This window comes from Ochlerotatus camptorhynchus, unplaced genomic scaffold, assembly GCF_037179485.1.
Source record: "Ochlerotatus camptorhynchus isolate MF236.1 unplaced genomic scaffold, CSIRO-AGI_Acam_v1.1 ptg000131l, whole genome shotgun sequence".
Lineage (NCBI taxonomy): Eukaryota > Metazoa > Arthropoda > Insecta > Diptera > Culicidae > Ochlerotatus > Ochlerotatus camptorhynchus.
Window position 1 is genome coordinate 1,016,344 of NW_027040621.1, and position 17,619 is coordinate 1,033,962.

At 43.0% G+C, this 17,619-nt stretch overlaps 1 protein-coding gene across 3 annotated transcripts in view; it reads left to right on the forward strand.

Annotated features, from left to right (window-relative positions):
• Shrm (Shroom) overlaps nucleotides 1-17,619 on the forward strand; it is a 574,742-nt gene that overhangs the window by 268,838 nt on the left and 288,285 nt on the right. For all 3 annotated transcript variants that reach the window (XM_065220703.1, XM_065220702.1, XM_065220704.1), the window contains exons 4-6: nucleotides 12,082-12,697; nucleotides 12,924-13,787; nucleotides 13,998-14,975. In XM_065220703.1, coding sequence (XP_065076775.1) covers nucleotides 12,082-12,697; nucleotides 12,924-13,787; nucleotides 13,998-14,975 — 2,458 coding nt within the window. The remainder of the gene's footprint in view (nucleotides 1-12,081; nucleotides 12,698-12,923; nucleotides 13,788-13,997; nucleotides 14,976-17,619) is intronic.

The window sequence follows — 17,619 nt, forward strand, 5'->3', positions numbered from 1 at the left end:
AGAAATATTTCTACGCATCGATGCAATTCTTCCAACTGTTGGTTTTCAACAAGAAACTATTGAAAAAGTGGTAAATGTCAAGAAGCATCGAAATAACTAACAAAGCCGCCAATAAGGTACATGCATATGCTGCTTCCCCAACACAGTCATCGTTTCTAGACGAAACAATTCGAAGTGGCATTCGCCTCCGGTCTTCGGGCGTGTGCGAATAGAGAGGGTGCATTTGCGTAACATTTTGCAAACACATTGCCATATTTATAACCACACGCTCCCAACGACCACACAAAATGCTGTTGTGAGTTGTGATCTTGTAACCAAACTTGGAAGGGGGGTGCAAGTGATTTTGATCGTTTCTCTTCAATGACTTTCTGTTTCGTTAATAGCTCGACGGAAAACACATTCATTGATACGTTTGTTGTTCTGGATGATAGAAGTGAAGCCATCAAAAGAGGAAATCGATGAAGATAATTGATTTTCACCCCTCTGCTTCAAAGCCCCTTAATTCAGTCGTCGTCATATGTGTGCCCAATCGTTGAACCGAAGAATATGGGATTGTCCCGTCCAATTTGCTGAACCAGTTGCCTACACGTCATCATCATCTGCCAAAGGCTTTAAGCCTGTACTACCATCGGCCCTTTCCAGGGCCACCAAGATTTTCCAAATTAACGGCGCCGGTGGTGTAGTGGTAAGTGTGATTACCTCTCACCCCAGCAGGCCTGGGTTCAATCCCAGTCGGCGCCGCCGGGATGTTCTGAGGCGTAACATCTCTGATCACGCCTTCCTTCGGATGGGAAGTAAAGCCGTTGGTCCCCGGTTCATGAGTTGATGGGTCGATAGGTAGGGTCCAGGTGTGGGAGCTGCCTTCCTGGCACGTCGGTAGCATTGGTGCTCAGCACGGAAAACAAAATCGACGGAAAAAAACAAACCCAAGGAAAAAAAAAAAGATTTTCCAAAAGAGTTGAATTTCTGAACATGTCCCAACTAAAATTCATATCAAAAGATTCTTTTCATGGCAATCATTCGCATACTAAAGAGTATAAATAAAGAGAATCCTGCTCAAATTTCTATTCCTACACAAAACACAAGCTCCTGCTCCAGTTAGCAAACAACATTTATTATATAAGACCACGTAGTTCTAAGTCTCCATTGCCTACAACCCCATAGGGCTGTTCCTTGTAGTTTTTTTAGGGACACCCTAACTCAATTCAAGAAAATAGCAGTAAGTAGGTTTATTTAAGAGATTAAAAAAAAAAATTTTGTGCAAAGTTGCTTGAAATTAGCTCCAGCTATAACTTTGCCGAAGAACTTATACCTTAATTTATTCAAACAAAAAAGTTAGTTTTTTGATTTTAATGATAATAAGAACTATCCTAGAATTCATTGTCACAAAAATGAGGGCCTAACTATAAGGAACAACTTTGTAGACGAGACTTTTAGTGAAAATTTTCAATTTCAGGCTCAAAACATATCATTGCACCTCTAAAAATTTCTTAAATCAAGATTTAAAAAAATATCATTCCACCTAAATCTGCATTCTGGACCACTGTGCACTAGGCCGATTTCAAAGATCAAAATATCAAATGAAAGGAAATTAAAAATACTTTTTAGAAAAAATATAACGATATTAAAAAATTGAGACTTTGTATTGACAAACATTGATTGTATTTGATTTTTATGGTTTTCATGGTTTGTAGATGGCCGCAATATGTTTTTTATATTTTTTCCTTGAAAATTTTGGCTTTTTTACACATTATATCACAAAATCAGCGATGTGTTTTTTTTTTGTTTTAGATTTTGAGTTATATTTTTTTGAAGTTATCAAGTTTTGGGTTTTCGCTCAATACTCCTATGTGATTAGACGAAAGGGTGTCCCACATCAAATTGCATCACGGAAAACGCTGTAGAAAATTATTCATTGGGTATTTTCTCTTGAAAATTTGGGTAGAAGTAGTTTAGAGTGTATTATTTACACTGTATTTTTATCGCTGTCAATTTTTCGACAGTTGGAAAAAATGGCGTCACCCAAAAAGGAACGTCGCGAATTGATTTTGCGTAAGCTCCTGGAAAATCCTCAACTCTCTCATCGGGACATCGGAAAACAACTCGGAATCGTGCAGTCAACGGTGAGTCGTGTGTTGATTAAACGTTACTACGAAACTCTGAGCATCGAACTGAATAAGAAATTAGGTAAGAATGGATGTTCTATTAGTGATCAGAATCACAAGCGTGTCGTGAAAGCGTTTAAGCGGAATCCCAATGCTTCGGTCAGGGATGTGGCCAAAAATTTGAATCTGTCCTCCGTCTTTCGTTCAGAGAGCCAAGGACCGGAAGGGACTGCATACGTACAAAGTGCAGAAGGCTTCAAATCGTGACGAACGGCAAAATACGGTGGTTAAGTCACGGGCCCGGAAACTGTACACCCAGATGCTGACGAAGCCTCATTGTCTCATCATGGACGATGAGACTTACGTCAAGGCGGACTTCCGGCAGCTTCCGGGGTACTGTTCTTCACCGCCCAGCACAAGTTTGATGTTCCGGAGGAAGTAGGGTAAGCAGAAAGTTTCAAAGTTTGCCAAGATATACATGATTTGGCAAGCGATCTGCTCATGTGGCAACGGAGTGCGCCGTTCGCGACTATCGGGACTGTAAACGGGGAGATCTACCTCAAGCAGTGTCTACAGAAGCGTCTGCTTCCTCTGTTGAAGCAAAACGAGGGCCCTACGATCTTCTGGCCGGATCTAGCTTCGTGCCACTATTCAAATGTTGTCCTGGAGTGGTACGAAGCCAACGGGGTCACTCTCGTACCCAAGGACATGAACCCTCCCATGAAATACTGGGCTATTATGAAGCAGGTACTGTTCGCGACAGAACCGTTCGCTCCGGAAAGACTGCCAAATGAAACCAAACGACGTACACCAACAGAAGCAGCGGCAGCAGTAGAAGCGACGCACACCAACAAAGGCAACCTACAAGAAGAAAACGTAGAAAAGCGCACAACGCTCCGCCCATTATACGTTGTCAGATCGGTGAATGAGTATAAATAAAGCAGCCCATTCGTGAATGAGCTCAGTTAATTTTTGTATCGCACACGGTTAATATCGGAGGATAAAAGATTAAAAGTAAAAACTTGTCCTCCTTTTATTCTGCCGCTTTCGAAACCGCATTCGCTGGACCGGTCGACGAACTGACTCGATTCTGCTTGTTTTCCGTCTTGACGAGGAGAATTCACCGCCTTGGTGCCAAGGAGCGCGCCAACAGGTACTACGGAAGCATCCCAAGGAGGTCAAATCTAAGGAAGACATGAAGAAAAAGTGGGTTTCCGCACAGAAGAAGCTGCAGCCAGATGTTGTACAGAACCTAATGTGTAGAGTTGAGCGTAAGGTGCGAGCGTACGGTTATGGTATTGAAGTTGAATAAAATAAAGCTTACTAATGGGTTATATTTTATTGTTTGAAAGTTTGAAAAGGATCGGCCAAGTAGGTAATTTTGTACAGCGTTTTTCCGTAATGCAATTTGATATGGGACACCCTTTACCATGCGTTGTGGCCATGTTACAGTCGCTGTAAATGTAAGTAGGTGGGGTGTGCGCTTCTTAGAAATCAGTGAATAACTAGCTTTAAATTTACCATGGCAGTAATGTTTAAGTGTCCAGCTTGAAACTTCCACATAAGGTTTTATTTTTCACAAGCTGTTTATGAAAAATATTCAATAAATAAGGGACCGGGTCATTTGTTTGAAAGTTAGTGTTTAAACCTGGTTTTGAATCTTTTTACCGTGTATATTTTTCCTGAAAAGGAATTGTTTTTTTTTCCTTAAAACTTAGTATCAGACGTCACATCGATTGGATGTGACGTTTTCGAGTCATGATTTGTTGAAAAATGTCGAATCCGCCATTTTGAAGTTTTTTACAAGATTCATAATGCCTGAATTGGGAATGTTTGACCATTTGCAAACGAGCGAGCGACGGCTACAGAAAGTAGAATGCTACAAATCACACGTTTTGAGTGTGCAGTTTGGTTTACGCCAGGATCCGAAATCGTTTTGCAAGCAGCAAGAGGAAAAGCTCATCAATTCCGCCTAATGTGATCTATGATGGCAAAGAGTCCCAATAGTTAAGAAGAAGCATGCAATTTCTTCGCGATGTATTTCGCATCCATCTTCGAATCAGTGTCATCGTCCGAAGTCGAGACCGAACTGGCTGCGTCAAATGTCGCGCTGGATGCAGTTGATTTAGACACGTGCGAAATTTCATCTGCAATGATCATCGGTGCTTCAAAAAAGTCGAACAATCCATTTGCTCCTGGCCCGGATGGTATCTCTCCCTCTGTTTTCCGTCGCTGCGCATGCGCAGTAGCTGAGCCGCTAACCTTCATTTTCAACCGTTCGTTTGAGCTAGGTGAATTTTCCATGAAATGGAAACTATCGTACATGTTTCCTGTGCACAAAAATGGTGACCGACGCCTTTCTGCCGCATCGGAGCTTCTCGAGATTATCGTCAGTGATCAAACTCTACGCGCTACAAAAAACCACATTTCGTCAGATCAACATGGATTAATTCCCGGTAGGTCGGTTGCTACTAACTTGCTGGATCTAACTACTACCTGTTTTTCGGCTATGGAAGATAAAGCGCAGGTTGACGTAATATATACGGACCTGAAGGCGGCTTTTGACAAAATTGATCATAAGGTGTTGGTCTGCAAGCTATCGCGATTGGGAGCCTCAAATCGATTGGTGTCGTGGTTGTCATTGTACTTGACTGCCAGAACGCTGTACGTTAAACACGGATCTTATGTTTCATCGCCAGTTGCTAGCACGTCCGGTGTCCCGCAAGGAAGTAATTTGGGACCGTTATTGTTTGTGTTATTCTTCAATGACGCTGCATCTACCCTTGGCCACAAGTGCAAGCTCGTATATGCTGATGATCTGAAAATCAGTGGTGCCACTCGAACAAGCTTGTCATCAGCGTCGCGTCATGGGATGATCTTCTATCGGTCCAAAGACCCGTTAATTTATAAATACCACATCGATGATACTGTTCTTAGCAGAGTGGATCAAGTGACGAATCTTGGTGTCGTATTGGACTCGAAGCTTTCCTTTCATTCCCATTATGCATCGATTATTTCCAAGGCTAATCGTCAACTTGGCTTCATTTCTAAGATTGCCAAGGATTTCACGGATCCACACTGTCTAAAAGCATTGTATTGTTCACTCGTAAGGCCGATCCTTTAAAATGCTTCAGTTGAATGGGCTCCAAACGCCGTATCATGGAATCTAAGAATCGAGCGCGTGCAAGAACCGATAGATGCCTGACCTTGCTTGACCTTGAAATGCTTGATCGAAGCTACAAGAGGCTACGTTTATAGCTAAATTACTCAACGGTGACATCGATTGCTCTCATCTTCTGTCACTGCTTGATTTCCGTGCTTCAGGTAGGATGTTACGTCAGCAATCCCTGATGCAACCGAGATTTCATCGTACTCTCTATGGCTACACACTTAAAATTTTTCGCCGAGATTCCAACAGCTGAGCAGTTCTGCAATTTGTTTTGGTGAGATTCAGTAAAACAATTGCCGAGACTCAGCTAACAAATAACTTTTTGCTGAGATATCAGCTAACAAACAGATATTTTGCAGAGATATCAGCAAAAGTAAATGCCGAGTTAATCGGCTGTTGGAGATTTTACCGAGCTAGATTAAGTGTGTACAACCAGCTTCTATTTGAATTTGGTGTTTCTGGCGCTTTGTGCGGCTAGAATCGGCGGGAGGAAAATTAAATATAATTATTGTGAGGCTATTAGTAGTGTTGGTTGATGTGTAGAAAGAGCTTTTGGAGCTAACTATTGTGTCTGAATTGGAAAGATTTCGTGTGTTTAAGTTTCGATTTCACTATCGTGATTGTGTTTGGTCATGTTTGCTAGTTTATTGTAGCTTAGAATCGACCCAAGAAATGTAACGGTGGAGCTGGTACTTGACCGCGTGGATCTATTATTAGGTTTTTGCAAAATGCATTACTTTGTGCACAGAGTGGAAAGAGGTTTAGATGTGGTTGTTTAGAGATGACTAGAGAAAGATAAGCATCAGGAATGCGCTCCCGGATGTATTGATTTGGTGAGTATGTTCCAGTTGAAGATTGTTCTTACACATTTCTCGATTGCATTTTCGAGGGGACGTGTCTGCTTTTGTGGGCAGTGCGTTTGGTTGTCGGTTTGGTGTGGTTGGTGCCTCGCCCGCGCGTTGTGGCGCCGCCATCAGGTAGGGGAAAATTTCTCCTATCTGATGGTGGTGTTGGCATGCGTGGACGGGATGCTGGTTGCGCCGGATTGACGATGGGATGTATTGTTTGCGGGAGTGGATGCGTCCCTTCGGGGGAGTATTCGAGATTTGTGTATGTTCATCGTTCATCGTTTCATTTGTCAAAGTGATGACCATGGTCGCATGTTGCATGTTCCTCGGCTTTTTACGGTTAGGTGTATACGAATAATTCACTATGATTTTATTTCCATCTTGATATAGTTTGAGTTTGAATACATCCTAGGTCCTATTATATTATTATTAAATATTCATTGATAAATATTTATAACAGGGTCAAAACACAACTGGAAGAAGCAACGTAACATAATTTGATTTTCTCTAATGTATGTTTAACGTTTATATTAAAAGTGAAATTAACCATTTAATTTTTCCTTTCCAGGATAGAAAGTTACATAACTTATTGATATATTTATTTGTATATTTGTAAATACTTATTTAATCAAATTCTGAATATGAGTGATGAGGAAGCTTATTGTGTTCGCGAGCCCTCCGTTTAGGCTGGACGCATTGATTTAAATCTTTAAGTTTATTTTCAGCTCTTCGACATTTTTAGATTAATATTATAATGATTCACTATTTTCAGCCGTCGTTCAGGAAAATACAAAAAACATTGGAATGCATGATTACAATTGCATAAAAACTGTAGACTGTCCAAATAACCTCGATTTTTCTGACTATTGATGCATTATGAAAGTTTACCAATATTTTAAAAAAGCATTCCATATTGCGTTAAGAAATTCCATGGTGCATAATAAAGTGTATGTTTCAATTCCAATAAAATATCAGAAGTTGAAATCAGTTGAATGTATGGAGGTAAACTGAAATCGAGCTTATTTGTATTTTGTAATACTTGTTTATTTAACATTATTTTATATATTGCATGACTAGAAAATTAGTTTTATTTCACATTTTTAAAATATCATTATATCACTATATAACTATCATTATATAACTATAATTTTCATTTCTAGAAAAAAGTTGTCCTGTAGATCCTGAAGGACCAGAAGGTGTATCAATTTGCTTATCATTGTTATTTACTTTTTATTTTATTATAATATAATATGAATTTGGCCGGTTACTTTTGGTGCAGCTCCACTTGGATATTTGGCTGACATCATTCCTTTTTATTTATTTATACAGTAACCCCTCCCTATCGTTTAAACATCAATTCAGCTTATCATTTACCAAAACGAACCTTGCTGCAAACCCTACCCTCTTACCCAACATCCCAGTGACTCCTCGTGGAAGTGCAGAGGATTTCTCGGCTTCCATCAAAGCGAGTGTCACGTCAACACATTCCTACCCATTCCTTTCTTGACCTGCGTTCAGGCGCGGCTGGCGCTGGTATTGCCTAATTTGAGATCACCAGTTTTTACACATTGAGGATGATTGCTAGTCCCAAGCATCGTCTATTGGTTCTCTGTGTAATTACAGCTGATCTGGCAATAACAGAGTAGCAACCGTGGGCGGTCAATCATGCTCATGCTCATGCTCATGCTCATTAAGTGTGTACAACCAGCCTATTTGTGCAATGGTTCGTATGCTTGTATCCGTCGAGTCCGCGTTTGATTTTGGTATGCCACACCTCAATTTGTGAATAGAGTTAGAAGCCTGAACCTTATATAAGACGAATAGTTTATTCATTAAGACAACTTTGTCAGATGGCTTATTAATTAAATAAATAAATAAATATCAAACATGGATTGTTAACCACTACATCTCGGTCGCTGCAGAGACTGCCTCATTTGAATAAGATTCTGTTGAGAAAGAAAGATTGTTGAAAGGAGCTTAGATGTTCTGATTGCTCATAAAATTCTACGGATTTCATTGATACAAGTGTATCATCCTGTTTAATGTTAAATTGAGGGGTGGCAAAAAATTTCTTCGGCTATACTATCAGACCAAACCTCCATTCGTCCAAACATCCGTATTACAAATACTGCATTATTATGGAAATTTCCTCCTTTGTAGTTTTGAAATTCACGGCGCCGATCGAATATCACAAGTTTTAGAAGTTTTGTAACAACCCCCGTGTTTCACAATATACATTTTAATTGAAAAAGAAAAATCAATGCTAGAAGATTAAGATGCTGTACTGCAAACAATTAAACCCATTTAAAATAAATCTCGAATCCTAGCACAATTTACATTTATTTACAGTCCAATCTAGGAAAAGTGATTTCTCATCTACAAACAACACATCCCGCTCGAAACTATTTTCCATGTAAATCGGTAATAAATATATGGACATTTATTTCTCTTTCCCGTCGTCCAATCGGGCGATCTACTATCCCGTCACCCCCCCCCCCCCCCCGCCAGCGTTGAAGAAGAATCGCAACGGTGAAAGACCCTCACTGTCGAAGTCGCGGCCGTGCGGGGAAATGTTTATGATTTAAGTGCGATGATTTAACTCCGGATGTCATGCGTCCTGTCCTGCTCTGTCTGCGTGTGTCGCAGATTCTTGCAGCTTCACACCGCGTGTCGCGTCATCTTTGCTAAATCCCTCGTCGGGCACTCTCCCGAGCTTCCCTGGTGGTGGGTCCCTGACGACAACGACGACGACGATGTCACTGACCAGACCTGACACCTCGCAACAGAGAGTGGCTGATCACACACGAGACACTATAATTACAGATTTTATTGCACCCCATCAATAATGTTTTACGTTCAACGACGCTGCGCTATTGGAAGGAACCTACGTGGGGCAATCGATCGGGACGAAGAACATCTTCTTTCTAGCTTGGCTAGCACTGCGGCTGTAGGAAGGGGGAGTAGACGCAATATTCTCAATCGCGAAATGGTGATTTGTTGTCCAGGAGATGAGATTATCTCGCTTTGGGTCTGTGTCTCGATAGAATACGGCGGGTAGATTGGCGTTGATCGTATAGCACACTGAAAGGGTAGTAAAAACAGAGCGGTGCAGAATGTTCTGGGCAGCCGTTAAAAGTTATGGTTACAAGATGGATCGGTTGATTAGGTTCGCAATGATTGGTTCTGATTGTTTCGATCGAAAGACGAGGTCGTACCGCGCGAGGAAATCGATAGCTGCTTGTTTAAAATTCACTCGGTTCACCGCAGGTTCGGCCTTGACCCTTGCACGTGTGGATTCCTTGTAATTCTCGCTTCCCACTGACAAAGCAAAATGAATCTTTTGTACGTGACTGGTAATCAATTTCCAGCAGATTAGTCACACCACACTCGATCGCTTAAACTAAAGGCTCTGACTAATGGAAACTGTATCAAAACAAAGTCTCCAAATCAACCGTGCTTGAACGATCACATTGTAAGTGGTCACTAAATTTATTACCCTCGTCATCGTTCAGGCCTCGGCTGTTATCTAACTACCCTTTTTACAGTCCAGCTCCTCGTGATCGTAATTCATTATAGCGAAACATTCTTAGCCCAGCCAACCCAACCGATCGCGGATCCTTGGTGTGCTGAATTTGCTCCAGAAAACTCGTGCCAATTGTCATCCCCTCAAGGCCCAAGAATTGCCAGATCTGTTTGGCAAAACTTAGCGCACGCGGCGGTTCAATATGCAAATTTGATCCTTCCCGCTCTCCATCTCCGCCTTACGGGGGAAGGGGGCATAAACTTCGGCCGTTTTGTTTGCTCTATTGGACCCCATTAATTCGCAAACTCGACGATCGTCGTCGATCGTCACCGCCGTGCGCCACCGCAGCACCGCTGATTGATTCATTGTTCTCCGAGGCGATCACTCTCTGCCGTGTGTTTCGATTTTCGTCGTCGCCGTCGCCGTCATCGTCGTTGTTGTTGGTGGTACCAAATCTGGATCGCAGCGCACGGAGATCCTCTTGAGGGCATTTTGGATGCCACTACTGCTCCGCTGAGATCGAGAGGAAAATTGTCGATCCGGCGGAGATTTATTTATTGTCTTGTTACCCGATGCTGCTGATGCAGTCTTTGTTACAGGGCTGATCGAATCGAATCGAAAGCGAGAGTTTGACTCGGGTGATTTCGATTTCATGCAAGGAATGTTGATTATTTGTGGTTGGTATGGTATGTATTTTTTTTTTGTGTGTCGTTGCAGTTGCATGACAAAACATCGAACAGGAGATGTCAATGCCACGGGTTCGTCGCCTGCGGCGGGTGATTTCCGTGCCTCTTTCGCGGATTTGTCTTGTTAAATTCAGAGGAGAATTTTTGAGATTACATAGACTAGCTGTCTCTTGGACTGGTGCAGAAGTTGAGCTCAAGGCCCCGAAGTCTAATATAGAAACATTCTTTATTTAGGTTGAAACTTCTCTACAAGCATCTAAACTCTAATGGGGTGTTTACATCTGGTACTAAAACGTATTCAGCATGTACCAGCATGAGATTTCAGGAGCTACTGAAATTTATACTAGTTGGTTGAGTTGGTTGAGTTAGTGAACTATCATAAGTATAACCACCCCATAAGGAAGCACACCTTCATTACAAAGAGTATGAGTATGTTTGACCACCCGTGGTTGCTACTCCGTTATTGCCAGATCACCTCTGTTTACATAGTGAATCAATAGATCATGCTTAGGGCTCAATATGTTAAAACTGGTGATCTCATAAAACTGATTTTATCTTGACAAAATTACCGATTTTAATATAATTTTATATATAAATATTTATATAAAAATTGAACTTCTTAACTTCAACTGTCATTTTCTCAATGCCTACTTTTTCTTCTACAAGAAGGTCATGCGAAACGTTGTAACAGATTTAAATGCTTAATGGCTGTAATAACTGTTTAGTGAGGTTTCATTAAAGCATTGTTTCGCAGTTTCATCGTCATTTACTTAAACGCATTTAAACGCTCACCCACGTGCGAATCGTTAAAGCTCTTTAATATACACATGCCTTGTACTGGCAGCTCCCGCCAACCAACAAGGAACCTTACAGTTCAAGGCCTTCCTACTGTCTAGCAATCCAACTGCAGAATTCTGATCCACCAATTCATGCCAAATCAGCATCTAAATCCATCCAGTCACTCGCTCGTGCAAATCCACCTACCCAAACCTCAATTTAAATCCCCCTCGCAAATTTAAACAGCGCCATCTTCTATTACAGCCTCCCTCTTTCCGGCAACCGTTTAGTCGAATCACCCCCATACGTCTGTCTGTGGTGTCTGCATGCGGAAAAAGCCATCCATCATCACCGTACATATATTGCAATGTGCGGTGTATCGCTAATTTGACTTTTATGGCTATTAGCAGCTAGAGAAAACGATCTGCGATTGTTGCGTATCCTACAAATAACATGTCTTATGCGAGGAACGACCCCTCCCGGTGAGAGAGAGAGAGAGACAAGGTGAGGGAGTTTCTACGACTGTTCCTTATTACTCACTTCAGTAGTATTTAGCAGCCGTTTGGTACCTCCCAGGCTTTACCGCCGCGCGCGATCACAGAGTTGCAAATCCAATTATTTCGCCTTCGCCGAGACAAATTTATTACCTTCGCCATCGCCGCCGTCGTCGTCCTCGTCGAATGGGAGGGGGACAAGTGTGTGACTAAAACCGTTTTGCGCTAGATTATAATAAACTTGAAGACGCAAAGCCGTCGATTTTATGGTGGCGCTGTTCCAGAGGCTGTGGGTTACCTTGAACCCTCAGCATTAGCCCCTAGGACAATCGACGATGATCGGGATTATTGGGACTTACTCACGATGAACAAACTTTCATAAGCGATGATTGACGCAACATGCACCACACCCTCCTAATAACAGTACTGTCAGACACTGATGATGACTAATGACCATCTCTCTCATTACTCACCAACAGGTTCCACATCGCAGCTGATTGCGCATAGTTCTCGCGTCCGGACACCTCAGCGTCACAATTCCGAAAGTATCCTGTTCATGACCACCGAAGAGCAACAGCAACATCAACAACAGCAGCAACAGCAGCAGCACTTGCTCCACCAACATCAGGCCCTGCTCGGTAGTAGCCATCAATCGCCGGCGGCAGTTGGTTTGGTGTCCCAGTCGATGGTGTCGCTGCATCACCACCACTCGCACCCGCCACATTATCTGAACGGATCGCTCCAGCAACAGCACTCGCAAGGAAGTCCCACCAGCTCCTCATCCTCCAGTGGATCGCCGGTCGGGGAGGATCTGCGGTTTCAGCACAGGACGCCCTCGAATACGTCCCTGGCATCGTCCGCGTCCGCACCTCCCGGCAATGGGACCGGGATGAGTGGCGGCGGCAACAGCTGCAACAATTCGATCCGATCTAGTCGTAGTAATAATCGGCTGTTTCCCATCAGCACCTACACCGAGATTCCTAGCAACAACGTTAGCAGTAGTAATGGTAGCAATAATAATAATAATAGTAGCAATAATAGTACGAGTAGTAATCCGGCCACACCCAGTGGCATCAGCCTGGTTGACGGTTCCAAGTGAGTATTTTGTGTTGAAAAGGAAGGAGTTCCCAATCCCGTATATAGCAATGACACAACGAAAAGGTTGGGAACTTCTTCAATTTAGGATAAGTTTATCATACATTTAATTCAATTACTGCATGCTGCTTCCTCAAGTTGGAACTACTACTACTACTGGTATTTCCTGCTAAATTGTAACCATTTGTAACCGACCCCACCCTACTGACACACATTTTCATTTTAGGCAACTCAGTCCGCACAACTGGCAATCGGTAGCCGAGCGCATCAACGAGCTTGAAAAGCATCAGCTAAACAATAACAACAACAACAACAACAACAACAACAGCATCAGTGGCAATAGCAACAACGCCAACCCTTCCAAGAATCTAAGTCAGCATACGGCGGCAGCCCCTAAGCCTCCACTACAGCAGCAGCAGCAACAGCAGCAGCAGCAAAGCCCCCAGAAGTATACGTATTTCGATCCGTCCAAAACGCACCGGGTTCCGAACCCATCGCTGAAGGCGTTCCAGAAAAACGCTGTGATATCCTACTTTGAGCGGCAGCAGGCACACGCTCGCGAAAGCAACCACAACCTTTCCCGGCCGACGACGTTGAACCTGCACCAGCAGCAACAGCAGCTGCATTCGGGATCACCTCCGTCCCTGAAATCGTTCTCGCAACGTTCCTCCATCTCCAGTGCGTACTCCTCGTCGGGGAGTACCATGGACCTGACTCCGTCCTCGCAGTCTCCGCTCGCCGGAAACTACCACCACCATCCGAGCATCGTCGTTCAGCAACAGCTGGACAAGATCGCTGCCAACAACCTCCGGAATCAGTTGGCTTCCGTCCATACGATGAATCTCCTGAACAAAGTGCAGTCCCCTCCGTGTCAACAGACTGCCCAACTTATCGAATCGCAGATGATCAGCAACGCCTCGTTAATTCTCAGCAACGATCAAACTCCGGACTCCGATGCCCTGGATGCCAATGGATCTCCACCGCCGCCGCCTCCACGATCGCGATCGATCGGAATGCCCGGTATTAGCAACAACACGACCATGTTAACGGCAGCAGCTACGCACGCAGCCCAGCTGGCCACCGTTCGAAGGTAAGTTGTAGTTCGGCACGAGTCGCCACATGCCTCGGCTTATGCAAATCTACATGTCACGAAAAGTATGTTCCTCGTTTCTACCGGTTTGCGACCCCAACCTAAGCACGGGGGGTGAACAAGATGTAATAAATCATTTTAGCAACTTCCATGTTGTGACCGAGTGCGTCGTTTCTAATTTAGCGTTTCCTTTCACTCTCTCGCTTTTAGGACCTCCTCGGCGTCGGAATACTCGTCCCTCCGTGATCAAATGATTCAACAACGGCAGCAACTATCCAAGGATCTCCTCGGCCCCATGATCATGGGTCCCATCATTGCTCTGGATGATTGGGTCCCGGAGCGGCCTCCCAAGAACCCAATGCTCCGGATACCAAGCCCCGAACTTCCACCACCTCCTCCCATGATGAGCCCAACCGAAGACGTAGTCCTTCTTTACCAAGATGAACCCCTGCCACCTCCCCCACCGGAAATTCTCCGACACATTCGGCAACTCAGCGACTCCGGAGAACCGAAATCGAACACTACAAGCCGCCGGAACAGCTTCGCCGGTCAAACAAACAAAAAGTCCCTGTACCGAGCGTCCACCTTCGAAAATCTATCCCCTCCTCCCCCGGGAGCACCACCATCCCAACCGCAAATCAGCCAACTGATCATCCCTCCCGCCGTGCCCAAGAAACCCCAACCCATGGATCCCCAGGTCATCTATCGACGGCCATCGTCCAGCATGGCAAAATCACAACAACCTGCTTGCAATTCCCCCACACCCAACTCCGTCCACCAAGCGCATCGAGTAGTGGTCAATGGCAAACCAGACCAGAGGCATTCACTCCCGATGCAGCTCAATTCGCCAACCCAGCAGTTCGTCCCGCGTCAATCGGACGCGCGAGTCTCCATGCGAAAACGATCGCACAACTCCCAACAAATTCCGGTGGCGGAGTATCTCCTGAAGGCGGTTGCCGTCACGCATCATCAGAACGGTCAAATGGTTCCTCCCTCTACAACTACCGTTGCAGCAACAGTTGCCACTTGTGTTAACAACAATAACAACAACAACAACGGGGGACTGATGATGATGACATCGCCGCCACCGCCACTGAAACCACGGATGTCGTTGCAGCAGCAGCTATCGTTGTCGCCGCTTCAGGATCTCCAGAATGGTGGACCGCTGATCTCCATGGGCAGTAAAAGGTAGGTGGTGATCGATCGAACGATCCAGATTATTATTTACCGGTGAGGAAGATCGTGTTTTGCTTGTGGTCTATCTCTAGGCGATTGCTTGTGATGATTATGAGGAAGATCGCGTGTAACGAGAAAGATTACTCTCCCACGGGGTATGAGGTATGCTGATAAAAGGCCCCGTTTGTTGGAATATTAACACTTGTTTGCGAAATGTTTCTGAAATTATTATTAGTTGCGTTGCAAATGAAGTTAATTTATGATTTTCAGAAACCAAATTCAGTAGAATTTCAGAGGTTACCCGAATATTTCCCAAGAGTTCACCACTTGAAGTTATTCATAAGCCTTGTGGGGTTTCCTCGCAAACAATGTGGAGTTGCTTCACAAAACCCGTGGATATCTCCATAAGTTATGTGTAGATTGTTCGCAAGTCCTGTAGAATGGAACCAAACATCCTGGGGCGATGCTCCGAATGTTTTGTGGAGCTGCTCATACGAAACTGTCACTGTAATCCTATAGGTTTGTTTCACAATTTCTGCTAAATCTCCACAACTTATGTACAACCCCACATAAGTTCCATTTCCTGTAGAGTTGCTTTTGATTATTGTCTAGCAAAACCTGACCATCTTTCTCTGGAAATTCTTCAAACATTTTCGATTTGTCTGGTTTTCTTGCCCCTTTCTCTACTGGATAAGTTCAAAAGACTTCAACGAAAACAGCTCCAACTGGATTTGAAGTTGCTTCCATAGAAGTTCTCAGCACTCCACTTCACTCTTTAACTTCCGGTTCACTGAACATCAAGTGAAATTTCCGTTGGATTTCCATTCAAACTTCTTTGGAACTCTCCTGGATGAGATTTGACTTATTTCTGACGATCGTTTGAGTTTCCCTTAGAAGTACAATGAACATCATTTAGTAATCCTCAGATATTAGGGAACTATTGTTGAAAGTCTCAAGATGCATCGTCGATTTTCTCATGCAGATTATTTGAAACTATCCAATGAATTTTTCAGATGTCTTCTATACTTTTGGTCATGACAATTCTCAAATTTTCATATTACGTGCTCCGAAATTCTTGGAAACTCAAAGCTCTGGTGTCGTTCAGACATCTCGTGGTTTACGTGAATTCTAGAAGTTCTTCCGCTAGATGGGGTTTCTTTGAGATTTCTTAAACTTCTTGCAAGTTTTGGGAAATTTCTTCAAATTTTGCGTTAAATTCATTTAAACATCTCAAGATTTATTCTCTAAAATTCTTCTGAAACACTGCATTCAAACTTGCGCTGAAAGTTGACATGTCTGTAAAAGTATATCCGGGCATCCTCAATCGAACTTTCCTTAGAAACTTTTTGAACTTACCACGGTTATCTTCTGATCTTTCTAGAAGTCTTCGGAACTACTGGGAACTCCTACGAGCTTTCCCATGTGATCTTCGGGAAGTATTTGACCGTTCGACCGAATGCGATTATCCTTGAAGTCACTATACCGAGCGTAATTATGGCAAATCGATCATAAGGCCGCTTGTTTAAAAGTTAGAAAAGGAACATAGACATTATTTTAGCGATCTTGGTCTTGCATAATGTCGAATTCTTGGAGTTGAAATTTAAATCCGTGATCGTGATGATCCTAAACTGTTACAAGATGTTAAAACTTAAAAAAATATTCAAGATTTTAAGAGATCATTAAGAATCATGATCTTTTACATAGTAACAATTACAAGATCCTTATCAAGGATACATTTTAAGGTCTTTCAACATAAATTCTAGATTTAAAAATATTCAAGATTACTGACAAAAAATACAAAATTCCAGACTTCATTTTATAACTACTGGGTCTTTGATATTTTTTTAAAGGTAGGACTACGTCTGTGATTTCTATATGGGGTTACACTTTGTGAAAACCAAAAATGGAACTTGTAACAAAATTATGAAAGATTTTGAACGTTAATAACTCAGCTGCCCCTGGACCAATTTCAATAATTTTATCACCAATCGATTAGAAATATTTTTACGCATCCGTTTAATTTAAGACTTTATCATATTTCAAAATGTCAGTATTGAAAATTGCACGAATGTGTAACTGTTGCTATGATTATCACCGTTTGTCTGCGAAAAGCGATTTCCCTAACACAGATTTCAAAGTTGAATTCCATCCGGTCTCACCAAACAGTGTTTATTCAATCACCGCGTGGTGAGTGGTGGTATTCTCCAGTACACAACGAAAGGCTCCCCACAAGCAGCTAGCTATCAAGGCTGGCCTCAATCGCTGATCGGATTCAGTTCCAATCACCGTGTGTGGTGGTGTCCGGTCGTCGGCATTAGCAGCAGGAGCAGTGCTTTCAGCGCGTGGCTGCAGCCCACATGAGCATCAATAGAAGGAGTAAGAAGCCGCACCGCCATTGGTCGGAGTCTGTAGCTCTTCGTGAGTCGCTGTGGGCCATCTATGTCAAGTGCGTCATACTAAAGAGTATAAATAGAGATAACCCCGCTCAAATTCCTATTCCTACACTGAGGTAAATAAAATTAAGAATTTCATAAGGCTCGACTTATGAACAACACATATTAATTTCATAAGCGTGACTTATGAATGATTTTCGGGTAACATGAGGTAGCTCTTATACGGCTTTAATAATTGCATTTTCCCAAGCGTGGAAAATAAA